General features: G+C 48.5%; 1 protein-coding gene across 1 annotated transcript in view; it reads left to right on the plus strand.

The window, feature by feature from the left end:
• Window positions 1-11974, plus strand: part of LOC101352694 (patatin-like phospholipase domain-containing protein 7) — a 56533-nt gene that overhangs the window by 22269 nt on the left and 22290 nt on the right. Inside the window, exons 13-15 of the mRNA XM_023725495.1 lie at window positions 2254-2403; window positions 11087-11150; window positions 11731-11899. Of these exons, the coding sequence (XP_023581263.1) occupies window positions 2254-2403; window positions 11087-11150; window positions 11731-11899 (383 nt within the window). The remainder of the gene's footprint in view (window positions 1-2253; window positions 2404-11086; window positions 11151-11730; window positions 11900-11974) is intronic.

Below are 11974 nucleotides of genomic sequence, written 5' to 3' on the forward strand. Positions count from 1 at the left end.
CAGCCTTCAGTATGGATTACACCTCAACATAAAACAAAAATCCTCACAACTGGACCAATAAGCAACACCATGATAAACGGAGAAAATATTGAAGTCGTTAAGGATTTCATTTTACTTGGATCCACAGTCAACACCCATGGAAGCAGCAGTCAAGAAATCAAACGACACATTGCATTGGGCAAATCTGCTGCAAAAGACCTCTTTAAAGTGTTAAAAACCAAAGATGTCACCTTGAAGACTAAGGTGCGCCCGACCCAAGCCGTCGTGTTTTCAGTCGCCTCATATGCATGTGAAAGCGGGACGATGAATAGGAAGCCTGAAGAGGAATCGACACCTTTGAATTGTGGTGTTGGCGAAGAATGTCGAATCTATATACCATGGACTGCCAAAAGAACAAACTAATCTGACTTAGAAGAAGTACAACCAGAATGCTCTTTCGAAGCAAGGATGGTGAGATTATATCTCATATACTTTGGACATGTTATCAGGAGGGATTAGCCCCTGGAGAAGGATATCATGCTTGGTTAAGTAGGGGGTCAGTGAAAAAGAGGAAGATCCTCAACAAGATGGATTTGACACAGTGGCTGCAACAATGGGCTCAAGCATAACGATTGTGAGGATGGTGCAGGACTGGGCAGGGTTTCGTTCTCTTGTACACAGGGTCACTATGAGTTGGAACCTACTTGATGGCACCTAACAATAACAAGATTTTATAAAGCCAACATTACTGTGATACTAAAACCCGACAAAGAACAAAATATTAGCAAATTAAACTCAGCAGTATATAAAAATGATAACACGTTCCAGCCCACTGGGCCTCATACCAGGAGTGCAAGGCTGGCTCAGCATTCAAAAATCAATCAATATAACTCTTCATGAATCTTAATGAATCAAGTAAGAAGAACCATATGATCATAATAATATGTGCAGAAAAGCATTTGACAAAATTCAACACCCATTCATAATTAAAACTCAGCAAACCAGGAGTAGACCTACAGCTAACATCAAACTTAATGCATACTTTCGCCTTAAGATCAGCACCAAGGCAGGATGTCCTCTCTCACCGTTCCGTTCAACATGGCCCTGGAAGTTCTAGGCAGTGCAATCAGGGAAGAGAAGTAAAAGGCATCCAAGCTGGAAAAGAGAAAATAAAACTGGCTTTATATAAATAGCAGACAACATGATTGCCTATGTAGAAAGTTCTAAACAATCTCCCAAAATCTGGAACTAATGAGTTTATTGAAGTCTCAGGATGCAAGGCCAACATACAGGGTCAATGGTATTCCTAATGCCTGTGATGAACCATTGGGTTTTGAAATTAAGAAAACAATACTATTTACAATAGCACTAAAAAAATTTAAAAAAAGAGCTTACATATAAATCCAACAAAATACGTCAAAGTCTGTATGTGGACAACTATAAAACACTGGAAAGAAAATATAAATAAATGGAGAAATAGACCATGGGTTGGAAGACTCAGTGTTGTTGACACGTCAAGTCTTCCCAGTTTGATCTGGAGAGTCTTTGCAACCCGTTGACAAGCCAGTTATTATTCTTGCAATGTCTGTCGGGTCTTCAATGATATCTGCTTTTTGTTACTGAAATTGGCAATTAGTGTCTTTTTGCCTTGCCAATCTTGCTACAGGTTTATCAACACTATTGATCTTTCCATTGATTTTCTCTATTATTTGTTTGCCTTCAGTTTCATTATTTCTGCTCCTTAGTTTTTCTTTATTATGCTTGCTTTGGGCTTATTTTGCTTTTTAAAAATTTCTGCAGATGAAAGTTTCGAGTTTTTACTTGAGATCTCTTTTTTCTGATGTAAGCATTGTAGTGGTACTATAAATTTCCCTTTAAGAATTGCTTTAACTGCACCACACATTTTTTATGTGCCATATTTTAATTTTCATTCAGTAAAAAATATTTTCTAATATCCCTTGAGACTTCCTTTTTTGACCCATGAATTGCTTAGAAGCATGCTGTTTAATTTTCAAACAATTGCAAATATTCCTGCTGTCTTTCGGTTATGGATTTCTAGCTTAAATCCGTTGTGGATTTTGTGTGTGATTTCAGTTCCGGTCAGTTTGATTTATGACCCAGGATGCAATCTGTCTGGGGGAGTTCCAGGCAAGTGCGGTGCTGAGGGTGGAGCTTTGTGTAAATGTCAGTGCCGCGGTGCTGTGTCCTGCCCATGTTCTGTGGGTTTCTCTCCAGGGTGCAGAGGGCCTGACCTCCCTGTGCTTGTGCCCACAGGTCACCAGCACGGGCTCACCATGGCAGGCAGCCAGTGGGACATGGGGAACCCAGCCAGCAACCTCGCCACGGTGGCCATCATGCCGGTGTCGGAGGACGTGCCGCTGCCCGCCTTTGCCCTGGAGCTCCAGCGTGCCCTGCACGCCATCGGTGAGCCCACCCACCGGCCTGCAGCCCCGAGCTGCTTCCCTCCAGGCCCTTCTGCACGTGTAGCTTAGCACCCCCATGTCACAGAGCACCTGTGAGGGCCTGTGTCTCTCAGGTGACAATACTGGTTTCCATCCACTCTGTGGAGTAGAGCAGGTGTGGAGTAGAGCAGGTGTGAACTCCCCGCATTTGCCCTGAATCTTCTGTGGGCTTCAGAAGATTCTGGCCTGGGGGAAGTTTCTGACACAGAACAGAAGACTCCATGGCCATATCCGTTAGGAATGTGTTTAAGCCACTTCCAACTCAGACGCCTCTTGACTCATTTGGGCAGCTTCCTGTGTTATTCAGAGAGGTTCCATCACGCGGTCCCTCCACATTGGCTAGCTCTTTCGCACATGAGCCCAAGGATTCCAGGGGCTCTCCTGGTGCTGGGAAGGCCTCCAGAAGTCAGAGCATTCATTCAGAGCCGTGCGTGTCCCGTGGTGCAGGGCCCACTGCCCTCGCTGTCCTTGGGCTCCAGTGGCCCAGTGGGCCTGTGCTGGCTGCTCCACCGCTTCCTGGGGACACTGCAGTGCTGGGTGAGCAGGCATAGCCATGAGGAAGACGCCCTCGGTCCAGTCGGGAGGCTTGGGCAGTGCTTCCAAATTGCTGGCAGCTATTGAACTTCAGGATTTCAAGAACAAACAAATTGGAATTCCTGAGAATTCTTGGGGATTCTTCAAATCATAAGGTATTCTGTATTTTTCATATGACTTTGTTTATGTGTTTTTGTGTAAATTTGAGTGACTGTAGTGATAAACAGTAAGTCACTTTCCTACAATAGAATTACACAAAAAGTTTCAGGGGTTGTCCCCAGAAAACAGTATAATAAATGCCATCCGTGACGCATTACCATCATGAAACTGTGTGTTTTGATGAGAGTGTGTGTTTCAGTGCCATGTGAGAATGCTCTCTGCCTAATCCAGACATCTGATGACAGAAAACATTGAATAAATGCTAAATAAAAATGATGATAAAATTGAAAGATACTACTATCAATATTTAATATTTAAAAGCTGTTCTCAAAATGGAATTTTTAAAGCACACAAAGCATTAATTTTTCTGGCCAATAGTATTGATCTTTGTTTCATGACAAACATTCAGGATCTCGAACATTCCTGAAATTGCTCAGTGCATCTAACAACACGTTCAAGTTGGGCAGGGTGGGCGTGTGGCTTCATGTAACGCATTCCCTTTCATTTTTAAACTTTTTATTTTGAAATAATTGTAGATTCACAGGAAGTTGCAAAAATCATAGAGGTTTCTCCCCTTCGCCTGGGCTTCCCCAGCGTTGCATCTGACATAACTGTAGTGCAGATCACGGCCAGGACAGAGACGTCGGCCCAGTGCACAGGCCTTCTCCAGGCTCACTGGCTCTGAGGTGCGTGTGCGAGTGTGTGTGCAAGTGTGTATGCAGGTGTGCGTGCACGTGTGAGTGTGTGTGCACATGTGAGTGTGTGCACGTGAGTGTGTGTGCATTGTGCGTGCACGTGCGAGTGTGTGTGCAAGTGTGTATGCAGGTGTGCGTGCACGTGTGAATGTGTGCACGTGAGTGTGTGTGCATTGTGCGTGCACGTGAGAGTGTGTGTGCAAGTGTGCGTGTGTGTGCATGCGTGCGTGCACGTGCGAGTGTGTGCGCGTGTGCATGCGTGCGTGCACGTGCGAGTGTGTGCGTGCGCGTGTGCATGTGTGTGCATGTGTGCGTGCGTGCGTGTGTGCATGTGTGTGCGTGTGTGCAGGTGTGCACGTGTGAGTGTGTGTGCATGTGTGTGTGCATGTGTGTGTGTGCAGTTCTATACCATCTCATCACACGTGTAGATCTCTGTAACCACCGCGGTCAGTCTGCAGAGCTGAGCAAATTGCTTTTCTTCCGTGTTCTTCTGCAAAAGACACTCCCTCCTGCTGTCCCTTTAAAGTCCCTCCACCGCACCCCAGCACAGCTGAGCAACCCCTAGTGTGCGCTTCGTCTCTATAATTTTGTCATTTCGAGAATACTATAGAAAGGGATCATGCGGCACATGGCCTTTGGAGATTGGCTTTCTATGCTCAGATAATGCCCAGGAGCAAGGTTTGTCCTTTGCACTGCTCAGGAGTGCTCCCGTGCGGATGGATCCTCTCCCCCTTGAAAGATGTCTGGGGTATTTCCAGTTTTGGGCTATTAGGAATAAAGCTGCTGTGAGTATTTATGTAAAGAAGTTTGTGTGGACATAAGTTTTCATTTCTCTGGGACAAATGCCCAAGAGTGTATGTATGTATGGTGCGTATGTGCTTAGTTTTATGAGAAGCTGCCAAACTGTTTTCCAGAGTGGCTGGACCATTTTACATTCCCACCAGCAACGTATAAGTGATCTGGATTCTCTGTGTCATTGCCAGCGTTGGTTCCTGTAATTATTTTTATTTTAGCTGTTCTGTTAGGTGTGTAGTGATGGCTCGTGATAATTTTAATTCACATTCCCTGATAGTAAGTGATACTGAACATCTTTTCATGTGCTTATTTGCCGTCTGTATGTCGTCTCTGGTGAAAGGTCTGTTCATATCTTTTGCGTGTTCTCTTACGGGATTGCTTGATTTTTTTACGGTTGAGTTTTGAGAGTTCTTATATATTCTATATCCTAACACGTGCTATGCCGTACGAAAATGTTACGTTTTCTCTGGCAGAGAAAGACATGGAAGTCTTGATAGTGAACAATTTGTCTGACCTGGGGTCAGATGTTGGCATTGTTGTTAGGTGCTGTTGAGTCAGTTCCGACTCGTAGTCACCCTGTGTACAACAGAAGGAAACACTGCCCGGTCCTGTACCATCCTCACCTGTTGCTGTGTTTGAGCCCGGTGTTACAGCCACTGTGTCGATCCATCTCATTGAGGATCTTCCTCTTTTTTCACTGACCCTCTACTTTACCAAGCATGATGTCCTTCTCTAGGGACTGGTCCCTCCTGATAACGTGTCCAAAGTACATGATACCAAGTCTCGCCGTCTTTGCTTCCAAGGCACTCTGGCTGTACTTCTTGCAAGACTGACTTGTTCATTCTTCTGGCCGGCCATGGTGTATTCAGTATTCTTCACAAACACTGTAATTCAAAGGCATCAGTTCTTCTTTGGTCTTTCTTAGTCATTGTCCGCGTGCATCAGGTGTTTTCAATCAGGTGCACTTTAGTCCTCAAAGTGACATCTTTGCTTTTAACACTTTAAAGAGGTCTTTTGCAGCAGATTTGCCCAATGCAATATGTCGTTTGATTTCTTGACTGCTGCTTCCATGGGCGTTGATTGTGGATCCAAGTAAAATTAAATCCTTGACAACGTCAATATTTTCTCCATTTATCATGATGTCGCTTATTGGTCCAGTTGTGAGGATTTTTGTTTTCTTTATGTTGAGGTGTAATCCATACTGAAGGCTGTGGTCTTTGATTTTCATCAGTAAGTGCTTCAAGTCCTCTTCACTTTCAGCAGACAAGGTTGTGTCATCTGCATACCACCGGTTGTTAATGAGTCTTCCTCCAATCCTGATGCCCCGTTCTTCTTCATATAGTTCAGCTTCTTGGATTATTTGCTCAGCATACAGATTGAATACGTATGGTGAAAGGATACAACCCTGATGCACACTTTTCTTGACTTTAAACCACGCAGCGTCCCCTTTTCATGTTTAAATGACTGCCTCATGATCTATGTACAGGTTCCTCATGAGCACGATTAAGTGTTCTGGAATTCCCATCCTTCACAATGTTATCCATAATTTGTTATGATCCACACAGTCAAATGTGTTTGCATAGTCAATAAAACACAGGTAAACATCCTTCTGGTATTCTCTGCTTTCAGCCAGGATCCATCTGGCATCAGCAGTGATGTCACTCATTCCATGTCCTCTTCTGAATCTGGCTTGAATTTCTGGCAGTTCTCTGTCAATGTACTGCTGCAACCATTTTTGAATCCCATGTATCATAAATCCCACACACTAATGCTGTATGTTTCACTTTGCACAGTCGTCCATATTTTAAAGCGATTAAGGGGAAAGTAGTCTTTTCCATTGGCCCGGATATTTACATTTCTGACCCTCCTGATTCCTCCCTAAAGAACTGTGTTTCCCTTCAGCTGGGAGACTTAACATTTCCTGAAGGGCAGGAGGCCCTGAGTGCCACAAACATTGACGTGCTTGACTACAACCAAAAGATTGGTGGTTCAAACCCACCCTGAGGTGTCTCAGAAGAAAGACCTGGTGATCTGCTTCCAAAAATGCACAGCCTTGAAAACCCTGTGGAGCACAGTTCTGCTCTGCACACATGGAGTCACCAGGAGTCAGAATTGACTCAATAGTAGCGGGTTTGGTTTTTATTTAGGTCTGCTGGTGACTCATCTTTCACTTTTTTGTTATCTACGGATATCTATTTCCCTTCCTTCTTTTTTTTCATTTGTTGTGGTAAAACTCCCCTCGTTCTTGAAGTTTCTTCCTGGTTTCTGATGAAAAGTTAGCAGCAGTTCCGATCACTGTTTCCCTGTAAGTCATGTGCTCTTTCCCTCGGGCTGCTTTCAAGGTTTGTCTCTGTCTTGGTCTTCAGCCACCTGACTGTTATGTGCCTGGGTTTGGTTTTCTTCATATTCATCCCGTGTGGGATTTGCTGAGGTTCTTGAATCTGCGTATTTACGTCTTTTACCAAATTGGGGGCATTTTCAGCCATTATTTTTTCAAGTACTCCTTCTGGGACGTCAGTACATGCATATTAGACTGCTTGATATTGTTCCATGGGCCCTTTGGTTTTGGGTTTTTTTTTTCCCCCAGTCTTTTTTATTTTTGGTGAATCTTCAAGTTCACTGACTCCTCTGTCATCTGCAGTCTACTTTTAAACCCATCCAGTGCAATTGTAATTCAGGTACTGTAGTTTTCAGTTGTAAAATTTCCATTTGGTCCATAGTTTCTGTTTTTTCTGCTGAGATATGCTGTCTTTTTATTCACTACGAGTGTAATTGCTTCAGTCAGCACAGTTGTAATAAACCAAAAATCAAACCTGTTGCCGTTTAGTTGATTGCTACTCATAGCGACCCTAAAGGACAGAGTAGAACTGCCCCTTAGAGTTTCCAGGGAGAGCCTGGTGGGTTTGAACTGCTGACCTTTTGGTAGACAGATGTAGCTCTTAACTACTGCGCCACCAAGGTTTCCACAGTTGTAATAGCTGCTTTAAAATTGTTGTTCAGTATGTCCAACATCTGTGTCCTCTTGGCTGTGGTCTCCTTTGGTCATCTCTTCTCTTGAGGATGGATCACGTTTTCCCGTTGGTCATGTGCTGAGTAATTCTGGATTGCGTCCTAGACGTTGTGACTGTTTGGCTGTGGAGGCAGTTGTCGTGGATGGAAATTCTGTCTCTTGGTCGCAGCTCAAATCTCAGCTCAAAATGCAGCATGTGGGGTCCTTTGTCCCTCCACACTCATGTCACTGTGGCATGTGGGGTCCTTGTGTCCCCACCGCTCATGTCCCCATAGCATGTAGGGTCCTCATGCCCCCAACCCTCACGTCCCCGTGGCATGTGGGGTCCTCATGCCCCCAACCCTCACGTACCCGTGGCATGTGGGGTCCTCATGCCCCCAACCCTCACGTCCCCACGGCATGTGGGGTCCTCGTGTTCCCCCCACCCTCATGTCCCGGTGGTATGTGGGGTCTTCATATCCCCCCCACCCTCACGTCCTCGCGGCATGTGGGGTCCTCATGCCCCCAACTCTTACGTCCCCATGGCATGTGGGGTCCTCATGTCTCCCCCCACCCTCATGTCCCCGCGGCATGTGGGGTCTTTGTGTCCCCACCCTCACCACACTGATGTTGTCAATTTCCACTTCCTGCATCCTGGTGGAGTGTAGTAATACCTCATCATGGTTTTGATTTGTTTCCCAGTGACCAAGAAGTCTTCTGTCTGTGGCTGTTTGGATGTCCTCTCGTGTGATATGTCTGCTGAGGTCACCCACCCACTTCTTATTGGGCTGCCTGTTTTGCCTTATCTTACTCATTGCAGGAGTTCTTTGTATGTTCTGAACATAATTCCTGGTTTGGATACATACATTGCAGATGTCTTTCCCTCTCTGTAGCTTGCGTTTTTATTCTTTTAATGCTATCTTTTGATGAATGGAAGTTCTTAATTTTAACGTGGACCAATTCGTCAGTTATTTCCTTTGTGGTTAGTGTTTTTGGGTCCTGTTGAAGAAATTTCTTCCTTCCCTAAAATCATGAAGATGTTCTCTTAAAAGCTTTTTTTGTTTTACCTTTCTAGTTACTTTTATAATCCATCTGGGATTGATTTTTGGTTATGGTATGACATATTCTGTTGTGATCCATAGGGTTTTTATTGCACCGGGCAAATCTGCTGCAAAAGACTTCTGTAAAGTTGAAAAAGCAAAGATGTTGCACTAAGGTATGCCTGACCCAAACCACGGTCTTTTCAGTCACCTCAGACGAATGCAAAAGCTGGACAGTGAAAAAGGAAGACCAAAGAATTGATGTGTCCTAACTATGGTATTGGCAAAGACTATTGAATACACCATGGAAAAAGCAATATGCCGTCTTAGAAGAGCTACCAGCAGAATACTGCTTAGTAGCAAGGATGGCAGGCGAGCTGCTGCTCACTTACTTTGGACACATCATCAGGAAAGACTAGTCTCTAGAAAAGGATATCGTGTTTGGTAAAGTGGTGGGCCAACAACAACGAGGGAAACCCTCAAAGGATGGGCTGACAGAATAGTCTCAACAGTGGGTTCAAACGTGTCAAAGATCATGAAGACGGCACAGGACTGGGCATCGTTTCCTTTCGTTGTATGTGGGGTCACCGCCTCTGTGGTGACTAATGACGACAGTAAGAGAGATTCTGCTGGCCCAGACCCTCACTTAAGAAGACCAGCCTTTGACCTAGCCCTCTGCATCACCTTCACCGTAAATCCAGTGGCTTGTGAAGGGTGTCTGTGCTGAGGGAAGAGTTCTCGGTGGACAGTCCTTTTCTTCCAGCACTTTGAAGGCACCGTGCATTTTCCTTTGGCTTTCAGAGTTGGGGAGGAAGCTGTTTGGCTGCCCGGCTGGCCGTGTTAGTGGAGCTGGAGACGCAGCACCATGGGTTCACCCTGGACTCCAGCAAGGGGCAGAGCCTTGTCCTCTCGTCCCCGGGTCTGCCACCATCCTGCTCTTCTGGAAAAAGGACTGTGCGTGCCTCCTACAGAGCCATGTGCACCTAAGAAGGTGGAGAGGCGAAGTCCTTCCAGGAGGGGGTACGGCCACCGTGGCCTCACTTGGCAGGAGTTAGAACCCACGTGAGCAAGGCCCATATGCCACCCTCCCAGAATGCCTTCCTGTGTCCGGTCATGGAGGCCTAGGGCAGGGGGTGTACACTAGCGCAGGGGGGCCTAGCCGAGGTCCTGGAGCTCCCAGGCACCTCACTGTTTGCCCACCTTCTCCTGGTGGCCTCCAGCCCGACAACAAGGAAGCCCCTGGGTGGACAGAAGATCACCTGGTCCTCCTGGCTCACACGGCGTGCAGGAGGAGGGAATCCAGCCCAGCATGGCCTCTTGGCCTGTCCTCAGGGGCCACTTGTGTGCGGATGACTGAGGCAGAGGCCTCTGACAGTCACGCCAGTCCCTGGCTCCCCACACCCCCCAAGTGGAGCACCGAGCTTTCTCTGGAGGGACCGGGGACCAGCCACCTTCCCACTGAGCCGTGGTGTCAATGGGCTTCTGCAGGTTACATCAGAGCCGCATGGGCACCTGTTTGAAGATCACTTGGCCCGTTCCCGCGAGAGCTTCCCTCATTTTATGTGCCTCTAAGGAGCCCTGGTGGCGCAGTGATTAAAGCACTCAACTGCTAACCAAAAGATTGGCAGTTAGAAACCGCCAGTAGCTCCAGGGGAGAAAGATGTGGCAGTCTGCTTTTGTAAAGATTTACAGCCTGGGAAACCCTGTGGGGTGCTATGAGTCAGAATCAACTCAACAGCAATGGGTTTTGGGTCTTAAAGAAGAAAAATGCTGCCAGTTAACATGCCGTATGATGATTTCTTCTGTCCCAGCTTCAATCGTAATGCCCTTGGGAAGCTCTTCTAGAATTATTATGCCTGCCTGTGCGCACATGAACAAGAACCCTCAGGAGCGCTGCCATCCGTGCCACCCCCCGGGTGGACCTTGACTCCTCCCTCCCACTGCAGGCTTGGCACCCCACACCCCACGCTCCTCTGCTGTGGCCACCGGTGAGCAGCCTCTCAAAGGCAGCTGGCCATCTCTGGGCTGTCTCAGTCCTGGCGCGCCCTAGCCTGCAGAGCGGAGCTGCGTCCTGAGCCAGGCCAGCTCCCTGTCTGGATTTGGGGAATCACACGGCCCAGCACCTCATGAGCCTCCTCGCCAATACACCTGGCTCTGTTGCTGCAGGGGTTGGCTCTGTAGTGACACACAGGTGCCTCCCCCTCCCCCCCTGCCTAGCAGCCCCATAGGTGCCCACCAGCCACTCCCACCTGGGAGCAGGGCTGGGTAGCAGGCTTGGGCCAGGCTCGTTCCCACGAAAGGGGATGTGGAGAGCCGGATGGAGCGAACAGTGCCGTGCCTGTGCCCCACCCACAGCCCTGTGGATGGGCCTGGCCGTCCGGAAGGTTGGGCTGCCCAGCACAGGGCACCTGTGACTGGTGGATGTGTTCTCAGGCCCCGCCCTGCTGCTGACCAGTGACAACATAAAACAGCGCCTCGGCTCTGCCGCTCTGGACAGGTATGCGGCCTCCACGGGCCCTGCTGTCACCAGGCCTTACGGTGCAGCCTCCTCGTCCACATGCCTGGCTGACACATGGGGTGGGGAATGGGGTCCAGTGAGGGACCATGGGAAGAAAGGGGATGGTGGGGGACAGGTAGATGGTGGGCGGTGGGGTGACCGTGGGGCAGGGGAGAAGATGGGGAACTACAGGGGTGCTGCCCAGCACTTGGCAGCGAACTGTTCCGTACGTGTGGGGCCACAAATAAGGCCCTGGCCCCTGGTGCCCAGAGCCCTGCAGCCCCTCAGAGGCACACAGGTCAGCTCGGCCCACGTTCGGGCCCCAGAGGTGTAAGGGTAATAATGACCCAGCTGACAAAGACAGCCTGCTTCCTACGTGTACAGGCTGTGGGTGACTAACTTCTTGGTCCCCAGGGGACCTTCAGGAGTGTCCCTGCCCCTCCCAGGCCCTAGCCTCCTCCTCATCACCTGGGCAGTTTCTGCCCCCTGGTCTCAGTACCAGCCAGGCCGAGCTCTTGGCTCTGAGGACTCTGCCCGGCAGGCCCTGCTAAGGGGCATTGGGCCTCTCTGTGAACTCCAGTGTCCACGAGTACCGGCTGTCCAGCTGGCTGGGGCAGCAGGAGGACATCCACCGGATCGTCCTCTACCAAGCAGACAGCACTCTGACGCCCTGGACGCAGCGCTGCATCCGGCAGGCCGACTGCATCCTCATCGTGGGCCTGGGCGAGCAGGAGCCCACGGTGGGCCAGGTGAGGGGGCTGGGGCGGGGCCACAGGGGGCGGGGCTCCGGGCTGGACAGGGCGGTGGGTGGGGCTACAGGGGGC

The sequence above is a fragment of the Trichechus manatus genome, unplaced genomic scaffold, assembly GCF_000243295.1.
Source record: "Trichechus manatus latirostris isolate Lorelei unplaced genomic scaffold, TriManLat1.0 scaffold00317, whole genome shotgun sequence".
Taxonomy (NCBI): Eukaryota; Metazoa; Chordata; class Mammalia; order Sirenia; family Trichechidae; genus Trichechus; species Trichechus manatus.